Here is a 21,183-nt window from a genome sequence, read left to right as displayed (position 1 = left end):
GTCAAATTGCATCTTACAATGGTCCTGCTGTGTGTGTTGTTGGTTTTGTGCCTGGAAGATCATCTAGTCCTGACTGAATAGATGCATTTCCCTGTTTCCTGTAAGAGAGTATTGAGGCCCCTGGGCATGCTGTGATCTAGGATCTGGGGTGGGTATTGCCCGTACCTTTTCTCTCCTCTCTCATACATTAACAATGTTGATTCATGTCACAAGCACACATTTCAAGCCACCAAGGTGTTTTAAAGTCACCAAGAAATAAAAGGAGCAAAAAGAGGCTCAAGGAGAAGTATCCTGGAGAACAAACCAAGACTTAGACCTAAAACTAAGAGTAGGCCCAATGGCTTCTCCAAATCTCTCTGTGAACAAATGTAACAGTTTGTCTAATAAGGGATCACCACAAGTTAAATTCATGCTGAATGCCTCCTTAAAATTCTAAGCAAATCTTCTCAGTATTTTTTACTCAAAACTTAGGATTTTAGGGGGACCTAAATATTTTATAGATCAGTTAACCAACATGACAGTTGTGTATTAAGATGCTATTCACAGCTGATATTCCTGACATCAAAACAATGAACCTAATACTTTATACAGTTCAAAAACATTGTTGCATGTATACTAATGATCCTATATTAAATAGATGTGATCTACTTATAATAGATGTACAGGCTATATGACATTTTTAGTAACTGTCTTTTCCTTTCTCTGTAAGAGACCTTTCTCTGCAGCTAGCACTGGTCCATTTCCAAAGTTTTGGGACTGGAGATAGAGATCTGTGGGTTAGGTTCTCACTGCACAAGCATGAAGATTAGATCAGATCTCAGCACCACATTAAAAAAAATGGTTTTTGTCCCCAGTGCCTGGGAGGTCAAGATGGAAAGATCCCTGGAGCCTTCTAGGCAGTCAGACTAACCAGGTGGTGAGTTCTAGATTCAGTGAGAGTCTGTCTCAAAAGATAAGGTAGAGAGTGAGAGGATAGGCATAGATATTGACTTGGGCTCTATGAGATAGAGACAGATGAGCACCTACACCTTCTTTGAAACATACACAAAGAGAAAAGGAACATCACAAGACAGATTCCAATGCCCCTGAAACACTCTTGGCAAAAAGACTCCCTTTAATAAAAAAGCCTGTGAGATTGTGAGATGTGAGGGCTGGTCTGGGATCCTGGACCATGCACCCTGATAAAAGCCTCAGTCACAGTCTGAGAAGAAGCCACAGAGAAGATACCGTCCTGCCTCAGTAGCTTCTACAGCTTGAGCCTAGTTTCCAAGAAGTGATGACTATCAATTTCCACAGAGTAGCCAGTCTATACACTGAGTGACCCTGAATTTGTGACCTACAAGGGAAATCAATCTCACTGACAAATGCTGGGCCTCATAAATCAGGACCCTTGGGACCCTGGTAGATCAAAAAGCTCTAAGTTTACAGGTTCAGGGCTTAAGTATTCACTGGAGATTAAGGATTACTGTCCTGGATCTGATTTAGGATTTGCTCTGGTCTTTGGGAAAAAGAAAGATGTAGCCACACTGTATCAAATGGATTAAACAATCCAGTCAAACCCTCCCACCCCCCCCCCCAAAAAAAAGAAAAAAGGAAAAAAGGGGAAAAAAAGGCTGGAACTATTTTCATAGACAAAGAAAACAGGTTCACCAAATTTGGAACGTGTGTGTGTGTGTGTGTGTGTGTGTACTTGAATATAAGTACATAAAGAAGTACATACATATGCGCATAGAGACAGACTTCAAAATCAGGTATCTTCCTCAATCATTTTTCCATCTTCCTTTTTGAGACAGGGTCTCTCACCAAACCTGGAGCTCCATGCTTTAATCTAGAAAGACTGACTGACTATCAAGCCTCAGAAACTCTCCTGTCTTTGCCTTCCCAGCACTGGGATTCCAGACATGCTCTGCTACACTGGGAAATTTTTTCTTTTTCTTTTTCTTTTTCTCTTTCTCTTTTTTTTTTTTTTTTTTTTTTTTTGGATTTGGTTTTTTCAAGACAGGGTTTCTCTGTATAGCCCTGGCTGTCCTGGAAGTCACTCTGTAGACCAGGCTGAACTCAAAAATCTGCCCACTTCCGCCTCCCAGAGTGCTGGGATTACAAGCGTGTGCCATCACTGCCCAGGGGAAAATATTTTCTTAATGTGGATACCAGCAAGGGATATGAACTCAGACCTATGCTTGCAGAGCAAGCAGCACCTCAGCCAGTGAGCTAGCTCCCCTGGTTTGGAGGCCTTTAAAATAGAAGGAAATGTTGGCTCTCATGCTGTATTCATAACTTTGCTATCACTGTGATAAAACACCATGGCCAAGGCAGCTTATAGGAGGAAGGGTTTATCTGGGACTACAGTTCTAGAGGGATAGGAGTCCGTCAATGTGGGAGGCATGGCAGCAAGCAGGCATGGTAGCCAGAGCAGGAAGCTGGGAGCTCACATCCTCAAAGCACAGAGAGTGAACTGCAAGTATTAGGAGGCTTTAAGCTCTCAGAACCTGTACCCCGTGACACACCTCCGCCATCAAGGCCACACCTTCTAAACCTTCCCAAACAGTTCCACCAGCTGGAGACCAAGTATTCAAATCCCAGAGCCTTTGAAAGATAATTCTGATTCCACATGCTATATGCTCTATCAGACAGTGATGTTTGGAGGACAGGTCTCATAATAGGGGATTACTAGAACTTAGCAGCACATGGTCAAAAAGGGGTTTGGTTGTTTTTGCTATTGTTTTTTTTTTTTTTTAATTTTTAAAAAAAATTTTTACAGTATTTAGCAAAGTCAAATCCTTCTGACATTCAGCCCTCGGCTTTGGGGCAGTATACTTGCATCCCTATTGAACTATAGACAGATCTACAATGTCTTTTAAAGATAAGACAGGGACCCGGTTGCTTATCTTTCTCCCATTTAGGAGTATAATTGCTCAGAAGTAATTAAATGATTCTGAGATACTCTGCTCATTCTGTATTTACAAGATATTTGTACCTTGGAACCTACTGGTACTAATTAGAGGCTCTTATTTTGCAATCACTCATAATTTGTTTCTTCCTGAGCTGATCTGGCTCATGAATGTCTGATCAAGCTCACTCAGCTCTTCCCTGATTCGTGCGCCGACCCCAATTCAAGCACCGCCATTGTTTAACCCTGGTTTCGTTCCTGTCCCCCACCAGAGGTCTAAAATCGCCGTCTTTGAGAAGATGTGGACATACATGAAGTCTGCAGAACCATCTGTGTTTGTTCGGACCACAGAGGAGGGCATGATCAGAGTGAGAAAATCTAAAGGCAAATATGCCTACCTCCTGGAGTCCACCATGAATGAGTATATTGAGCAACGCAAGCCCTGTGACACCATGAAAGTGGGAGGTAACTTGGATTCCAAAGGCTATGGCATTGCAACACCCAAGGGGTCCGCCCTGAGGTAAGTACCCAGATCTGCTTCCTCCGTGCTCCCCCTGCCCTCCCCATCTCTCAGGAATGAAGCTGCTGCATTTACCACAGGCCCCCATGCATAATTCCAGCTACCAAGAAGAAATCTTCTGAAATGCCTGTGGGCCTGGAAGATTCCACCCACCTGTGACCTTCAATCCTGAGGTTGGAAACCGGCCTGGGGGCCTCAGCTTGCTTTGTTGTTTACCCACTGTGTGTCGCTCCCCTTGCCCTGCTCCCCACCTCACTCCATAAGTGTTGGGTGTTGATGAACCCTGTGCTTCTGTCTTGTGATCTGTGACACTCCATCCCTTGCTAGAGGAGACCTTGCATCCAGCTCAACCATCAACAGGGTTCTCCAGCTTTGTGGACTCTGACAGGAAGTGGTTTGTAATGTGTCTCTCAAAAGTAGAAATACATTGTCCAAATGAAAAGCTCAGCTGTCTGAACCTTGAGAAATGCTCAAATCAAAGTACCTCCTGGTGAAGAGCTCCAGGTCCACACAGCCTGTGTGCCTGCCTTGACACAGGCTTTTTTAGCATAAGTGGGTTGATCAGAAAGAGGCAAAGTCAATAATATGTTCACATAAAGAAGCTTTGCTATTCTTTCTAAATAGCTAAGGGTAAGTCCTTCATACTTAAAATCAGACAGGCTAATACAGTGTTAATTCTAGAATTTACTACTGTCCTTCAGAAAGAAAGATATTTGATCACCCAGCCCCTAGATTTCCTCACCTGTACAGAAAGACAGAACTGACAGACCAGTCCTCCTGAGGTCAAGAACATTGTGAGTCTAAACGGCATAAACTAAAATTGAGCATTTAGTCCCAGCATTCAAGGGATAGAGGCAGGAGAATCCCTGTGAGTTCAAGGCCAGCCTGTTCTACATATCATCTTCCAGGCCAGCCAAGGCTATGCAAAGAGACTCTATCTTTAAAAAATAAAATAAAATAAAAGGCAAGCAAAGAAAGAAAAAGTGCATAAGGATAAAGGACACCATGTTAGGAAGAACAAGAAGGGTTAATAAAGGCCATGAAAGGATGGAGAGAGACTGCTTAACATCACAGCCACGGCCACTCTGCCTTGAATCATTCATTAATGGAAATGGCACCGTGTTCCATTATTAGCCCAGGCACTGGCATAGCAGCTGGCATCACTGTTCTGAACAAGGCACCCTTCCCGTGTAACTACACGATTACAAGAGGAGGCAGCCATTCAATAGCTTATAATTGCTTAATGTTTTAATAATAATCATGAAAGGTACCAGGATAGTCTTCAAAAGGGGCCCTCGAGGACATCTGTTTTCAGTAACAAGATAGAACCAAATTGTCACTGTAAGACTTGTGGGTATGGTGGATAGGATGTAAGAACCATCCTTATAAATGCAAGTTAGGAATTCTCCAGAGCCAAAATGGAGAAAAAGAAAAAAAGAAAAAAAAAGAAGACCAAAGTGAAAAACAGGAGCTAATGATTCTGGGACCACCCTAAGCAGGACAGAGTTGCAGATTACACAGCATCCCATGTACTCTGGAGTCACAATACAAGCAAGACATCAGAGACATTCTTTTACAAAGAGACACTCATTAAAGATCAGGCACACAGACAGAGACAGGGACAGAGATTTTAAAGTTTTAGCGAGCAATGTAGATGAAGAACAGCCTGCTCAAAGACACTAATGCAAGAAATCATGACACAGCAGGATCAAAAGTTCAAGGTTGGGGCTGGAGAGGTGTGGCTCAGAGCACCGACTGCTCTTCCGAAGTCCCTGAGTTCAATTCCCAGCAACCATATGGTGGCTCACAACCACCCTTAACAAGATCTGACTCCATGGAGTGTCTGAAGACAGCTACAGTGTACTTACATATAATAAATAAATCTTTAAAAAAAAAGAAATCATGACACAAGGAAGAGATGGGGGAGACAGGCTAAGCTTGGAACATGAGGCTGAACAGGGTTTCGTAAAAGATATTAGTCTTTATTCAAATGCCAATAAAAGGCTTTCAAGAATTTTAAGAAATTCTCTGGAAGTTCAAACAATATAGATGGCAGCCAGGATTTAGACATAACTGTCTCCAACCTTAGTGAAGGGAATGCTCATGACCTGCTAGTCAACAACCAGGCTCTGGCACCCTGGAAAAACTCACAAGACTCTCTGTGTAAGTTTAGGCAGACATTAGATGAGATCCAGACAGTGGTGTTTGTTGAGGAAATGACTTTTGTTCCCAGAACTTACAGACCACTAGCCTAGAAAGATGCACAGTAAAGAATCAGATGTCATGGGCTCAAGAAAAACCAGTGATTGTCTCATGGATTTATGGTCAAGGCCATCTGCTGACAACAAGGCACAAAGAGATGCTGTGGTCTGTCCATCAACAGGGGGCTGAAACAGCCCCTCCCCTGACACAGGCACTTGGAATAAGAAGACAGCCTGAAAAGCATCGGAAGTTTTGGTGATAGGGACCTAAACTTTGAGTCTCTACACTGCAGTGCCTTTCCACTATAATAACAGCCCCTGCTGTGACATGAACACGATCTCATTTCATCCCTATGCACTGTCATTAGCCCTATGTTACAAAAGTCCAGATTCGAGAAAATAGACAGCAGGTGCACACAAGGGTTGAGGCCAGGCTGTCTGACTCAGAGCTCAGGCCTGTGACTTACTCAAAAGTAGCTCCAGGGTAGATGACTGATGCCTCTGTCAAATGCAGGTGCTAGACTGAGGCCAAATGATAACCATCAACTCAAGGGAAAAAAAAATAAAGCTTTTGGAATCTAGAACAGCCACTGGGCAGTCTGACAGTGGAACATGATGACAGGCCCTGGCTTAAAGGTATCAGGTGCCTTTGCTTTTGAATAGCTGTGGTACATTTCTAACACTCAAAGACTCTTCCCAGGGTCAACACCAGAAATCTGAATCTGCAGTAAAGAAAGGCCTACTTCTTTGGTTTATATCTCTGTTAAAGATGGAGCTATAGTGGTTTGAGAATGAGAACAAGAGAAAGGGAGAGGAAAACCCAGAGGCCAGGAGCTGCCAGATCACACATGGCATAAATTTACATGGGTGTGCATTCAACCACAACAATACAAATAGAAAATAATAAATGCATTTACCTTCAGTTACAGAAGCCCAAAGACCCACCTGCACATCAGGAATTCCCACTGCAGGGGAGTACCTACCCACACCTCTCCCCAACCTCCTTTCTCTGGAGCACTTGCTGGTAGCCATGGATCATGGGACTCCTGACCATACAACACAAGAGTAAATCTGCCAGAAAAGGGCCCAGCACTTCTGCCTGGGAAATCTTTGTGCTCTGTGTCTATGGGGCTCTGCTTCTCATCTGTGCCAAAAGGAGTCAATGTTGTTCCCTGGATCACCAAATTAAGTGCTTCAGTGTAGGCCTGTGGAACAGAGGTTAGATCCCAGAAATCCACATAAAAGCCATGCTACCTGTAACCCCAACACTCAGGGAGAGGTGGAGGATTTTCTGGACAAACTGACTATCTATACTAGCTAAAATTGATGAGGCCCAGATTCAGCTAGAGACCTTGCCTTAGTAAATAAAATGAGAGCAATTGAAGAAGACTCCTGGCATCAGCTCCTGACCTATGCACACACAGGCACATAGACCTGCATGTTTCTGTCTCCCCACCAAACTCGCATACACACATATGCACATATACTGCACACATAAGCAAAAAAAAAAAAAAGGAAAGGAAAGGAAAGGGTCATTGTTTAACAGCTAAGAGTATATGCATATGCACGGCAGCTAGTTTCCACTATACCTCTGCCTCACACACCCAAGATTGGAGGGTATTTCACCAAGATGGTTCAAACCCAAGAGAGGTGGGTTTGCCTGCTCCAGCTACTTTATGTCTGTGGCTTCAATCCCAGGAAACCTTTCTGTAGGCAAGCAGAAACCAGGGCAAGGGAGAGGGAAGGCCTTGTCCTCTGTACCATCACAATTGTTTTGAAAACTGTTCAGTCACTCACAAGACTGGAAAGCGCATAAAGTCCACAATGTAAATGTGATTCTGTATGCTCAGGATAGGGGTATGAGTTTCTTACCATTCCCATCAAAGACAGAGCTATAACAGCCCATCCAGACAGGTGTTCCACAGGCCTAATGGTACCTCCATTTGTTCTGCAAAATACAATACCTCTGCATACTAGTGACCTTCTTTTCCAGCCTGCCACACATTGCTCCAAGATAGACTATGAATTTCTGCCTCCTAAGATCAGAAAACTTGTGTCTAGGGGATGTGGATTTAACTTGGTCAGTAAAGTGCTTGTCATAGAAACTTAGGGAGCCATGTTTAATTCTCAGAACCCACATATGCATGCATAGCAGGGGCCCATAATACCATGGCTAGAGAAACAGAGACAGAAGGATTCCTGAAACTCACTACCACCCAATCTGTCTATCCAAATCAGCAAGCTCTGAGTTCAGTGAGATTTATACTGTCTCAAGAAACAAGATAGAGCCAGGCGGTGGTGGTGCATTCCTGTAATCCCAGTACTCTGGGAGGCAGAGGCAGGCAGATTTCTGAGTTCGAGGCCAGCCTGATCTACAGAGTGAATTCCAGGACAGCCAGGGCTATACAGAGAAACTCTGTCCTGAAAAGAAACAAAGAAAAAAAAGAAAAAAAAACAATAAAAGAAACAAGATAGAGAACGAAATGGGAAGGCATACAACATTGACTTTTGACCTCCTCGTGTGTATGCTCATGTGCAAATACCCATACCAGCATGTGCATATAATACTGAGAGAGGCAGACAGACACAGATACCAGAGTGAAAGAAGGAAGGAAGGAAGGAAGGAAGGAAGGAAGGAAGGAAGGAAGGAAGGAAGGAAGGAAGGAAGGAAGGAAGGAAGGAAGGATTTGAGACCCAAGTGTTCAAACACCTGTCAGCTCTGCTTAGCAGGAGCCAGGTCATGGTCCCTACTGTTTGTTAAAAGACTCTTGGTGACAGAATAGTGTTTGCCTCCCTGGCCTGGAAACAAATACTCTGGTGAATTGAAGAAGCTCGACACTTGGCTTACCATTTGGACAGGTGGCATTCCTTTGAAACAGATGCTGTTTGTTGGCTGTCTCTGCATGTTTGGGCTTGGGTGAGGGGCTGAGTTATGTTTCTGAAGCCCTTGGGTTCTGGATAAAGATGGACAGGCCAATGCCAGTCACTAGGGAAAAGGCAATTAGTAAATCCACTAATTATAATCTATGGGCCTTCTGGTGCCAACTAAATGTAAGTGTCTAGCTATGCTGCAGTCTTTTCGCTAGATGCATACTTTGCCTCTTTAGTTAGAGACAAAGTATTAAATTTCCTTGGTCAAGGATCGTGTGCTGTATTTACAAACCCAAGCAAGAGTCTATACTAGATTGGGCTCTGTTGAATTCATAGCTAATGGTTCTCCTTCACAAACAATAGGCCAGGAGTTTAATGGATTTGCTAAGTTATACCCTAATCAAGACATTGGTCAAAGTCTGGTCTTTAACTGACTGTGGTTATGTGGGAGCTTTTGTGCTTTCTGTGATTGTGGCACCTCTGTCTTCTGTCACATATTGTCCATGCCAGACGTTTGGGCCAAGGGAACAGGAACACAATGCAGCCATTTCCATGAACTCTCATGAATGACAAGTACTCAGAAAGGTCTGATATCTACTCCCTGGGCTATTCCATTTCACAGATCCTCTTCTGATGCCCACCACACACGCATCATTGTTCATAGGACTGATGGAGTCATGGTGAGAAAAGCAACTCCAGTCCCTAAGTGGTGTAGTGTCCAGAAGGATCCTGAGCAAAAAATACACACCTACTGTTTTTCTGGGGACATAAGACAATTAATAGCAATCAAAGATAGAAGCATCCATGTCTAAGAGATAGGACTGGCCAAGTGGCATTGAACAAAAGCATTGAAGGACTATAAGAGAAGAGAATAGAGGACCAGAGTGGGCTGATGCACAAGATGGCAAGTGTAGAGCTTGTCTGGAATGGCAAGGGTCCTGTCAGCTGGAAGAAATGTCAGGAAGTAAGAGCCATGATGGACAGTCTACAGTGAAGGGTGGCAGCTGCCTCTGCAATTTGGGTTTGATGTCAGCAGAGGTCAGAAGAGTAACCCAAAGACAAGAAGGCACCTTGATTCTAAATATTATCTGGAGGTGGTTTGTAATGAGAGTAGGCAGGAAAGGAGGATCGCAGGCAGATAAGTCACCTTCAAAGCTGACCTGGACATCTTGGAAGGAGGTAGTGAGCTGGTCACAATTTATGATAGGACAGAGACAGGGAAGAAGTGGCTGGCACCATGTTCACTATGGCCTTTGCTTTAAAGCTGGGTAGCTTGAGAAGTTGGCTTTATTGAGATTTGGTAATGTTGGCCAAGGACTGAACAGGTACCAACTGATGCTGCCAAGAACTGGCTTCCCAAACAGAATCACCTCAGCTTTGCTCTGAAATGCCTGAAAGGTCATGTAAGGCATATTTTCGAGGCTGCCAGCCTCCTAGCCCACCAGCCAGGATGATACAGGCTACCAGGCATCTCCTCAAGTGGATTGTTTCATGCCTGTTTTCCTCTTCCTCTTCCTCTTCTTCTAGTTGATTTTCACATTAATTAATTTATTTACTTTACATCCAATCCCAGACCCCTTTTACCCCAGTACCTCCTCACACAGTCCTACCCTCTTCCCTTTTCCTCTGAGAAAGGGAAGGAGCCCCTGGGTACCAACCTCCCCTGGTACATAAAGTCACTATGGGGCTACACATATCCACTTCCACTAAGACAGACAAGGCAGCCCAGTTAGGGAAACATGAATCCATAGGCAGGCATCAGAGTCAGGTACGGCCCCTTCTCTAGTTATTGGGGGGCCCACAATCTGCTACATATTGCAGGGTACCTAGGTCCAGCCCATGCATGCTCTTTGATTGATGGCTCAGTCTCTGGGACCCCCTATGGGTCCTGGTTAGTTGACTCTGTAGTTCTTCTTATGGACTCCTTATCCCCTCCGGATCCCTCAATCCTTCCCCCAACTCTTCCACAAGACTCCCCAAGCTCCATCTAATGTTTGCTGTGGCTCTCTACATCTCTTTCAGTCAGCTGCTGGGTGGAGCCTCTCAGAGGACAGTTATGCTAGGCTCCTGTCTACAAGCCTAACAGAGTATTATTAATAGTGTCAAGGATTAGTTCTTGCCCATGGGATGAATGTCAAGTTGTCCCAATCATTGGTTCCCTAAGTCTGTGTGTCTGTGTTCCTTCTTTGTCCTTACACTTCTTGTAGGCAGGGCAAATTTGGGGTCAAAGGTTTTGTGGGTGGATTGGTATCCTTATCCCTCCACTAAGAGTTCTGCCTGGCTATAGAAGGTGGCCACTTCAGGGTCCAGCCTGTTTTTTTTCTTTTTTTCAAATGTAAAAGAATCTCTGGGTTGCTCAACAACAATTCCATCTCACTAGAGTTCCCATGGGATATGTTTTTTCTCCCTTCATAGTACTTCCAAGAACTGTCTGTATTAGCATCCGGGTAAAGTAAGAATGAATGTGATGGCCACACATCAAGGATGTGTGAGATGCACACACGTGGGAACCTTGGGAACAGCCCTGGGGACCTTCCTCCAACACTATTTCTTTTCCTGCTACTGATCTGAAAGATACAGAAGGCTGTGGGGAGTTCTCTTCTTCTAGACAGTCACACTGACCTTGGAAATAATTGGGAAACTAAAAAACAAGTGATCTATGCGGCATCCAGTCAATTCCTGTAAAAGTTTAGCCCCGTCTTCAGTGTCTATTGAGATTCCCAGGAGAGCTAGTTTTAAGGGGGGGGGGGGGAATGTCTCTTCCAGACTCCAATAATCTTGTTCCACAGGTCCATAGTGTGGGATCGAGGAAACAGACTGAAGGACTCTCAAGGGATTCTGCTCTGCAAATGAGGGCTAAAACAGTTTAGGGAAAAGGACAGGCCAGCAGAAGGGGCCAAGCAGGGGAGGGGTAGCATATAGCAGCAAGGCTGTCGGGGAACAGTAGTCACCAGCTTTGGAGGCATACAACTCAATTCAGGTCATAGGTCTATGACTTTGCCAGTGTCTGACCTTGCCAGGTCACGAAAGCTTTAAAAGTCTCGGCTTTCTTATCTAGAAAGTGGAATTGGGCCTGTGACGTGACTCAGTGAGTGGCTGAGAGCCTTTCTCCACAGTCCTGGTGAGCTGAGTTCAATTCCTAGAAACTATATAAAAGTGGAAGGAGGAACCCAACTCTGTCAAGTTGTCCTTCATCAATGCATGCACACACACACACACACACACACACACACTTCCTGTGATCCTATGGCACATGCACATGCTTACCACACACACACATACATACATACACATGCACACACACACATCCTGTGATCCTGTGGCACATGCACATACTCACCACACACATACATGCATGCACACGTCATGAACACACATTGCCATTAAAAAAAACTGGAATAATAATTGTGTGAAGTTTCTTCAACAAACTGATAAAATTCCACAAAGGTCCTGTCATAGAAGACACTTCTTAAGGTTTTCTATCCATCTCCTCCTTAGACCCATCGAAAGCCACTTTAAATCTAAATAATTTGTTTGTTCCTTCTCTGTAAAACCCACTGTGTCAGAAATACACATGAGCCTAGTCCATCTCCCTCTCCACTGCACACATTGGCTACATTTGAAATAAAATGTCTCTCTGCAAGAACAATCTGCAGTCCTCCCCCACAGGGAACGCACTGAAAAAATAAAACACTAATATTTTATTTCTCCCTCCCTCCCACACTCACAAGTATCAGCCTCTCTTCCTGTAGCTTGGTCCTGATACAAGGCCCTGCTGCTAAGGATAAATACAGTATGTCCCAGGGAAATGGCAGTCCCTTTCAATTGGTCTTTGCCTCCTGATGGGTAGCCAGGGATACATGTTGTCATGGTAACCCCATGAACTCAGTGACCCAGGTCAGGTCTGATCAGAGACAAAGCGCTCTTGGCAGAGAGGCTCTCTAGTCTGCATCCTCCATCCTCTGAAGAGCTGGAGAAGAAGAAAGGAAAGGAAGCCAGTGGATATGAAGGGAGACTGAGAGAAAGGGAGAAAGGGAGAAAGGCTGGGAAGAGGGACAAAGAAAAGGAAGGAAGAGGGCCGGACAGGAAGGAAGGAAGGAAGAAAGGAAGGAAGGAAGGAAGGAAGGAAGGAAGGAAGGAAGAAGGAGGGAAGAATATGTGAAATATGTGTGTGTGCAGTTATATGTTTATCTATTCTGTTTGTGTGTGTATGTATGTGAGTGTTTGTGTGTATATGTATGATGTGTGTGTATATGTTTATATGTGTGAGAGTCTTTATGTGTATGAGTATTTATGTGAGTGAATATTTGTGTGGGTAGGTATTTATATGTGTTTGTGTGTGTTTATGTATTTTGGAGTGTTTATGTGCATGGGTAAATATATGTGTGGAGGAGTATTTATGTGGGGGGTACATTTATGTGCGTGGGAGTGTTTGGGGGAGTATGTGGGAGTGTTTATATGTGTGAGTGTTTATGTGTGTGGGCAGGTGTTTATATGTGTGTGGGAGTGTGTGTGTGTGTGTGTGTTTATAGTGTGAGTGTTTATGTATGTGTGAGTATATTTGAGTGTGTGAGTGTTAATGACCACATGCAACTTTGAACACATTTAAATAGACATGGAGATTTTACAAAAGAAAGAAGCTTTCTGAGATCAGTACAGCTGGCATGGACCACAAAGAGCACAGAGAAATCATCTTATGATACTGGGGCAGCATCCCAGGCCACATGTGATGCCTAGGGTGTGGTGAGGGCTTGCTTATTGACAATTATCTCAGAATTCATCAAACATTTGCAAGAAGTACTGCCTGTGTCCTTTCACGCACACAGTGGGGCTGTGAAGGCAATGCTCTCTCTGTCTTCATCAAACAGCTCAGGAAACTGAGGTACAGGGAGTTGACAAAATTTGCCCAAGATTCCCTAAGCTGGTTTCCCAACTCAAGCACACACACACACACACACACACACACACACACACACACACACACACGCACGCACGCGCATTTAGACTTAGGCAACTAATGTGGAAATTGAAAAACAGATTCCTGCTTCTATCCTGAATTCCATAGGAGACTCTTGGCTCCATTCTACACTGTTCGGAGCACATGTAGCCTCCCTGAGAAGGGGCTATCCTCTAGGCTAATGTCTGGCCATATACTTATATCCATATGGCAGAGTATATCCAACACATAACGGGGTCTCCCTGCCTGCCTGTGATGACTTAAACTGAGCCCTTCCCCCCCCCAAAAGGCATGCCTGCTAAAATTCCGTATACTTTTGGGTTCTTTTTCCACTTATAGAGCAGATGATTTTAGACTGCCAGCACCACAAAGTCCTCACAGCTCCGTATGCAGTGCCCGAGTACGTTTAGGTATGCATCTTCCCCTAGCCTTGTGATTTAGCTATTCCCATTTCCCAGTCTCTGCCTAAGATTCAGGGAGATGAGAGTTTTTGTGGGTTCTCAAAAGGCTCTGTGCAACGGGCTTAGGTACAAACTCTGATTGTAAAGCCTTCCTTGTTGTTCACAGCCTCACCACTGTGCTAATGAAGGTCCCCACTGCCTGCCATGCATCACAGCCTTAGTACTTCTTAAGGCACCCATCTTTAAAGCCTTTAGAAAAACACTGGGGACACAAGACAGCAGAAGCTCTGGTCCCAACACCTCCTCTAAAGTCATAGGAAGAGGCAGCCCTGCCTTCCTTATTAGTCATCACACAGGATGCCAGTGGACTCACAAAGACAAACAGACTTGCCCCGACAGTTGTTAGAACTACCACTCCTGGCTGCCCAGCTCCTCAATGGGAAGGCAACACATTAGAGAGAGAGGAGGAAAGTGAGAATGTGAGGCAGAAAGAAAGGAGAGGAGCAACACAAGAAGCGACGGCCCTTACCTAGGCGAGACCAGCAGCACTCACCCGGGCTGTGTTTTGCCTGCCAGAGCAGGGCTTCTTCCTGCTGATATACAAATTGTATGCTGCTTCCTTCTAGCATCCATCAAAAATAGCAAGCTCCTCAACAACTTTCTCTCACACACCCCAGGGCCTTTTTGATTTTTCTGAGGTAGACGCTGCTATAGCACAAAGACAGACCAAGAAGAGAAAGGTTTTGATGTGCACCTGACTCTGCCACTTGGGGCTTGTGGATTTGGAAATTAAGTGTGTGTTAGGATACAGCCCTGTGTTCAAACTCTTCCACATTATAGCTCATCCATCTGGAGAAAGTAGCAATAAGCGGTGGTTAGGACTAGAGTTAAGACTGATGGTGGACTCTGGGTCTGCTAGGCAGCAGCAAGAGTCTGTAAGGCAGCTTACCTTACCTCACTAAGCCTCAGTTTCCCTAAATATGAAGGAGGCGGCTAGTATTTATTCTTTGTCTAAGCAGTTAAGTAAGTGTGGTAGCTTGTTTTCTGTTGCTGTGAGAGAAGAAAACAAAAGCCACTTAGAAAGGAAAGGGTTTATGGCTTACACATCCAGGTCACAGTCTATCTCCAAGGATGTTGGGACAGGAACTCAAACGACTAGTCACCTCCCATCCAGAGTCAAGAGCAGAGAGGGACAAGTTCATCCTTGCTTCCCTCCAACACTCAGCCAGCTTTCTCCAACACCTCTTGCACAATTTGGAGCCCAACCCCTGAAACAGCACTGCCCACATCCAAAGTGGGTCAGTGTATGATCAAAACACTCCTGTTGCGGGAAATACTAAAAATGGTTCCGCCAACTCTCCTGCCCCGTCATGCCACAACACCATGTCCCGGCAGGGTCCCAATCAGCATGTTCCCACTGCCACAAGCTATTCTCTCCCAGCTAGCTCCCATAGCATCCCAGCTGTGCTCCCTCTCCGCCATCAATGGACCCATATTCCAGTAACCAAGTAAATCAAAATTCTTAAAGCTTAATTAATTAACCAAATTTATGTATAAATAACATCACAATTTACAAGATGTCAATACAATAATTTTAGAGCCAATAATGATAAAAGCTTTATCCCAATATTTCCAACCTTATAAAAACTTATCTATTTGTGGCTGTTAATGCCAGTCAGGTCCACATCCTAAACCATCTCCATTCCTCTCCCTTCTCTTGAGACCTCTGTCCCCCCCAGCTCCTTGCTCTGCCTCTCTTTTCCTGTCCAATCACAGACCTTCCACTGCCCTAATATAATTGGACATGGAAAATCCTGCAACACACTCCCCAGCAGGTGTGACATAGCCAGCTAAGCTCGACTGTTCCTCAGTTGAAATTCTCTTCTCAGGTGATTCTGTGTCTTGGCAAGTTGACAGTTTAAACTAACGAGTGCCACAAGATACCTACAAAGTACTTCACACAGTGACATGACCACAACGTGGCAGCCATCATCAGTTGATACCTCTGACGCCTCCTACTCTGATCTTCCAAATGAGAACTTGTTCTGAACTTTGCAAGGTAGTCTTAGGACTAAAAGGAACAGTATGTACTTCCTACAAAAGGTTCTTGGATGGAATCACTTTCTGATCCAAACTGCCTTCCCTCAGATTGGCCACTCAGCTTTTGTCCTTTGCATTGAGGGGGAGGGTCAAGACGTGGAATAAGATGCTCACATGTGTGGCTTTGTTTCCTTTCCAACTGAACACAACAAATCAGCTCAGAGCCACACAGCATCCACCTGTAAGCCTGAAGGCAGAAAGTTCCCATGTTTGAGCAAAGCTTTGACCCAGGGGAGGCAGAAAGATGGGGCATAACCACAAGTTGAGCCTTTGGAGAAAATGGGGCCAGATTCTCTAGTAACCTTTTATAAACAGCTCCATCCTAAGATCACAGATCATAAGTATATACAATGAGCCTCTTCCTCCAAGGGAAATGGGGCTAATTCCCTTGGGTAAAACCCTTGTAGCTATATGTCTGGCCACAAAATGTAGTTTGTAAAATCATCAAGGAGCTTATATCAGATGTATACACCCTTTCAGAGGAGATACATAAGAGTTCTTTGCATATGTTGTTCACCATTTTGTAAGTCAACTTATCGAAGTCGTTTGGTAGATCTAAAAGCCAAAGGCAGACTTCCATATTCTTGCCACCTCTACTAGACCAGCCACATCAATCCTCCAGACAGATAGGGCTCTCTAATTCTGACCAAAGGAGGAATAGCATCAGGCATCGTCACAGAGAAGGAAGCTTTGACCCTGCCTGTCCCACTTAAAGGGTCCTGGGGCATCTACTCATTCATTGGGGCTCCCAATCTAACTCTACTAATTCTTTACGTTTGTTGTCTTGGTTATTGATTAAGTGCCCCAACTCCTCCCAACCCTTCTAAGCAGGTGGTCAGCAGCCTCTGAATCTGCAACTTTGAATCAGTTTCCCTATAGTGATGCTCACTGCCAGTGGTGGTATGGACCCAGACCTACGGAGTCTTGGTCCTACTATTGACCCAGTTCGGACTTCTCTTAACTGTGGTGGGCTGGCTAGTTTTATGTCAACTCGACAAAAACCAGGGTCATATGAGAAGAGGGAACCTTAATAGAAGGGGGAAAATGACTCAATTGGCTTGAACTGTGGGCAAATCTGTGGGGGCACTTCCTTGATTATGGGTTAGTGTGAGTGGGTCTAGGCCATGGAAGGCAGTGCCACCCCTGAGCTGGTGATCCTGACTTACATACAAAAGCAAACTAAGCAAGCTATGAGAAGCAAGCAGTAAGCCACACTCCCCTATGACCTCTGCTTCTGTTCCTGCCTCCAAGTTCCTGTCTTGAAGCTCTGGCTTCCAACTCACAGTCTTCCACCTCCACCTCCTAATGTTGGGATTACAGGTGTGCCTCCCCCATGTATTTTGGTTTTATCAGAAGAAAGATTGTCTCTAGGCTGAATGACAGAGTGCTGGTGCATGTACCTAGCATGCATGAAGCAAAATGGCTTCCATAAGATGCTCACCTTTGTTTACTTTTATGAAAAGGCAACTTTCCTCCAGAGGAATCCAGTGCCTTTGCAGCCACCTGCACTCACCTGCAAATGTGTGTGAGTATGCACACACACACATACACATACATGTGCACATGCATACTTACACACATGCTTCAATGCCTCTGGCATCTGCAGCCATCAGCTTGTGTGCATACACACAAGCACATACACGCATGCAAGCACACACACACACACACACACACACACATGAGATTCGTAAAAAATAATTTAAAATGTCTAGAGCTGTAGAGACATCTCAGTGGTTAAGAGCACTTGCTGCTCTTGCAGAGGACCTGGGTTCAGTCCCCAGCAACATGTTGATTTCTTTTGTAGAAAGACTCACGCAGTTTCCTCCCTTGTAATTTAACACCAGGAAAATTGTCAGTTTTCAAAATTAAAAGACAGTTGCATTTGCTATCAAGTTGTCACCCAGGTTTAATCTTCCCTTCAATCAATCCTTTCTGGATGAAAATAATGATGGCCATTGTCATTAGTGACCAAAATCAATTCTCTAGATCCTGTCTGTATGAGTGAGACACAGCACACCCATCAGTAATGCTTGATGGACAGATGCCTACGCTGAGTCTTCTTGAGTTGGTCCTGGATAGGGATGGTAAAAACACACAATCCACCCCCAGCTGTGTCAGTGAAAGGTTCTGTTTAAGTTCATTCATGTAACACAGTGTCTCCAAACACCAGGCCCAGGGCTTGCCATGGCCTGCCCAACATAGAGTTCTCAACAGCCTACAGTGAAACTGGACAGACAGAGACAGACAGAAAGACAGTTCTAAGTCCTCCAGCATCCATACTCCCACTTAAGGGCGTGTGCTACCTGATGATCATTCTTTAAACATTCCACTCAGAAAAATTAACATTTAATTGACACTTGTTTGTTTTCTCTCACATCTTCATTGATTACTGTTTTCCTTATCCATAAAACCTAGATGTCTGGGAACCACCCGCCACCTAGAGGATGGATTGCTGCCCAGAGCCTCAGAGTTACAGTGCCCCTTCAGCTTAACACGAAGCATTCCAAATCCCCCCATTTTCCTACAGATTTCCTTTTTCTTTACAGCTGAGTCAAATTCTCTTGTATACATAAGCCACATTTTCACTATGCATTCTTCCTCTGATGGACATCTAGGATAGCCATTGTGAACAGAGCAAGAGTGACCACGGGTGAGCAGCTCAGTGGTGTGATACAATGTGATGTATACCCGGTAGAGGCACAGCTGGGACATATAAAAGTTCTATGAGCAGCTCACAACTGCCTGTGACTCCAGCTTTAAGTTTTTTGAGAAACCTCAACACCAATTTCTGTAATAGCTATACCCATTTGCCTTCCCACCAGCAGTGAGTAAGGATTCAGACAAATCAGTGAATAAGAACAAGGATTCTGCCTTGGGCATGCTAGATTTATTCTGTTTATTGTTCATTCATGCCCCCACCATCATCACCATCTCCCTAATGATTGTTTCTTACTGTCTACTGGGTTTGGGTTGCCTTCTTGTTTTTCTAGATCTGTGAAATGCATCATTGGTTTTGGTTTTTATTTGAGGTCTCTATGATTTCTGACTGAGCACTTCTAGCCATAAAACCTCCTCTTAGGACTGCTTTGCTGACTCTCAGAGGGTTTGGGTAGTTGTATTTCTGCTTTCATCTGTTTCTTAAGAAATTTTAATTTCCTTCACGATTTTTTCAGTGATTTATTGTTAGTTCAAATGTGCTGTTCAGTGTTTAAGTATTTTGCATAGTTTCTGAATATTCTCTTACTTCATCCTACAATAATTGGAGAGGATAGTGCAAATTATCTTGACCTTGTGCATGTGTGTGCATGTGCATTCCTGTGTGCACCTTTTGGTTTTTGTTTGTTTGCGTGTGTGTGTGTGTGTGTGTGTGTGTGTGTGTGAGCTGCAACAGTCTATTCTATACAAATGCTTCAAGGTGGAGTAGATAGTTTACTGGGCACTGGAAAGGTTACATAGCACCCTATCTTTGGAAGGTAGTAGAACACAGTAGCCATGTGCATAGGCTGAACCCATACAGAGCTGAGTGGGAACCATGGACAGAGTACAGATGGAGTGCAGAACTCAAGCAGTAAGACCTGACAGCCATGTAGGAAAGTGACCACAGAGTGAAGTGAATGGTTTTGTCAGATGCCGGAACCACAACAAATCCTCCATAAAACTTACGTTTGTCACACTGATCTGAGTATCCCTGCACATTGTCTCTTCTTGTATTCCATTCTTCTTCTTTTCCATTACAGACAGCTAAGTTTGCCAAATAGCCATCATAAATAAGTACATGTAGGTGATACTGAATTTAATTTTTCTATTAATTTATTCATTCCTACATCTGACCAAAAAAAGAAAGGAAGGAAGGAAGAAGGGAGGGAGGGAAGGAGAGAGAGAGAGAGAGAGAAGAAAGAAAGAAAGAAAGAAAGAAAGAAAGAAAGAAAGAAAGAAAGAAAGAAAGAAAGAAAGAAAGAAAGAAAGAAAGAAAGAAAGAAGAAAGAAAGTTCTCAAACCTATATACAGCACAGAGAACCCAGTCTTTAATGAGAAGAATGATCTACAGCAGCAGAAAAGGGTCTATTCTGCTCCGGAAACCGATGGTTTATTTGAAGATGCTGGGCCTGCAGAATAATCAGCTAGACCAGTGTTACAGCAGGAGAGATGGCACTGTCAAGGCTGCAAGTTTTCCAGGGAGGTCAGACTTATATAGTCCTTGTTTTTTAAGGTCATGACTCCACTAACACAGGATGTAACTTCTTCCCACAATGTCCACAGAAGATTCTGGGAGCCTCACATTTATTCCCTTTCAGTCACTCCCTGCACCTTCTCTTCTTTGTCTATTTCCCGCCCTCTCCTGTCTGAGTCTTTCTTTCTACCTATGTCCCCTTAAATTTGAGAACAGGGAAGGAGAGGAGAAAAGCACAGCACCTCCCTGGGGACCCCAGGGACATCTGCTGATGCCTTTGCTTACTGGCTCAAACTCAGATAACTCTTATTTTACTCATTTTTTTTCTTACTTTTCATTCCTTTTGAGAGAGAGAGACTAGGAAGGGAGTTGGCCTGTGCAGGTATCTAAAAGACTAAAGAGTGCCTTTCTCAGATCAGTTCATGGAAATTGTTTTACCAGCTTGAAAATCAGCCACATTTAAGTTCCCCATGTGGAGAAAGTGAAATCATAAATACAAAGTCCTTTGCAGGCAGCAAACCAGCCTTCAGAGTCTCTCTCCTTTGCCTTTGGGGATCCATATGCTACAGTCTACTTAGCTGGCCAATGACTGACAATCATAAATCAAAGGTAATGGTTGCAATAAGCAGAGTTCCTGAGAGTTGAAAGTTTCTTCCTAGGGAGGAACCAGCACACTTCTGATCACACTTGAGCCACAGAATGGCCAAAGGTTCCATCTTCCAAAAGCAAACAAGTAACTAAAAAAAATTAAAACTAGCGTGTCCACAATCAACGTGGGGTATGATGGCAATCTTAACCTCATCCAAGTGAAAGGTCTAGGACAGGAGGCCGTGGGGACAGAGCTGAATTACACAGCCAGCCTTCCAGTCTCCCGACTGCCTGCTGAGACATCTCCAACCACCCCCACTCCTTCCTCTCATTATAGCTGCAACATGGTCTATGAATTGCTCTTAGGTACATCAAAGAAAAGCTGGGAGTAAATATAAGATGACATACCTTCAGAGGACTCCTTAGAAGGAAGAAGGTAGATGATGATAAAGGAGAAAGGTAAAGAGCTTGACTGGCCACTGTG

General features: G+C 44.2%; 1 protein-coding gene across 4 annotated transcripts in view; it reads left to right on the top strand.

Moving 5' to 3' along the window:
• Gria1 (glutamate ionotropic receptor AMPA type subunit 1) overlaps positions 1-21,183 on the top strand; it is a 319,911-nt gene that overhangs the window by 279,082 nt on the left and 19,646 nt on the right. For all 4 annotated transcript variants that reach the window (XM_052195298.1, XM_052195297.1, XM_052195295.1 and 1 more), the window contains one exon: positions 3,163-3,410. In XM_052195298.1, coding sequence (XP_052051258.1) covers positions 3,163-3,410 — 248 coding nt within the window. The remainder of the gene's footprint in view (positions 1-3,162; positions 3,411-21,183) is intronic.

The sequence above is a fragment of the Apodemus sylvaticus genome, chromosome 10 (genome assembly GCF_947179515.1).
Source record: "Apodemus sylvaticus chromosome 10, mApoSyl1.1, whole genome shotgun sequence".
Lineage (NCBI taxonomy): Eukaryota > Metazoa > Chordata > Mammalia > Rodentia > Muridae > Apodemus > Apodemus sylvaticus.
Note: the sequence above shows the minus strand (reverse complement) of the source record. Positions and strands in the feature narration are given on the sequence as shown.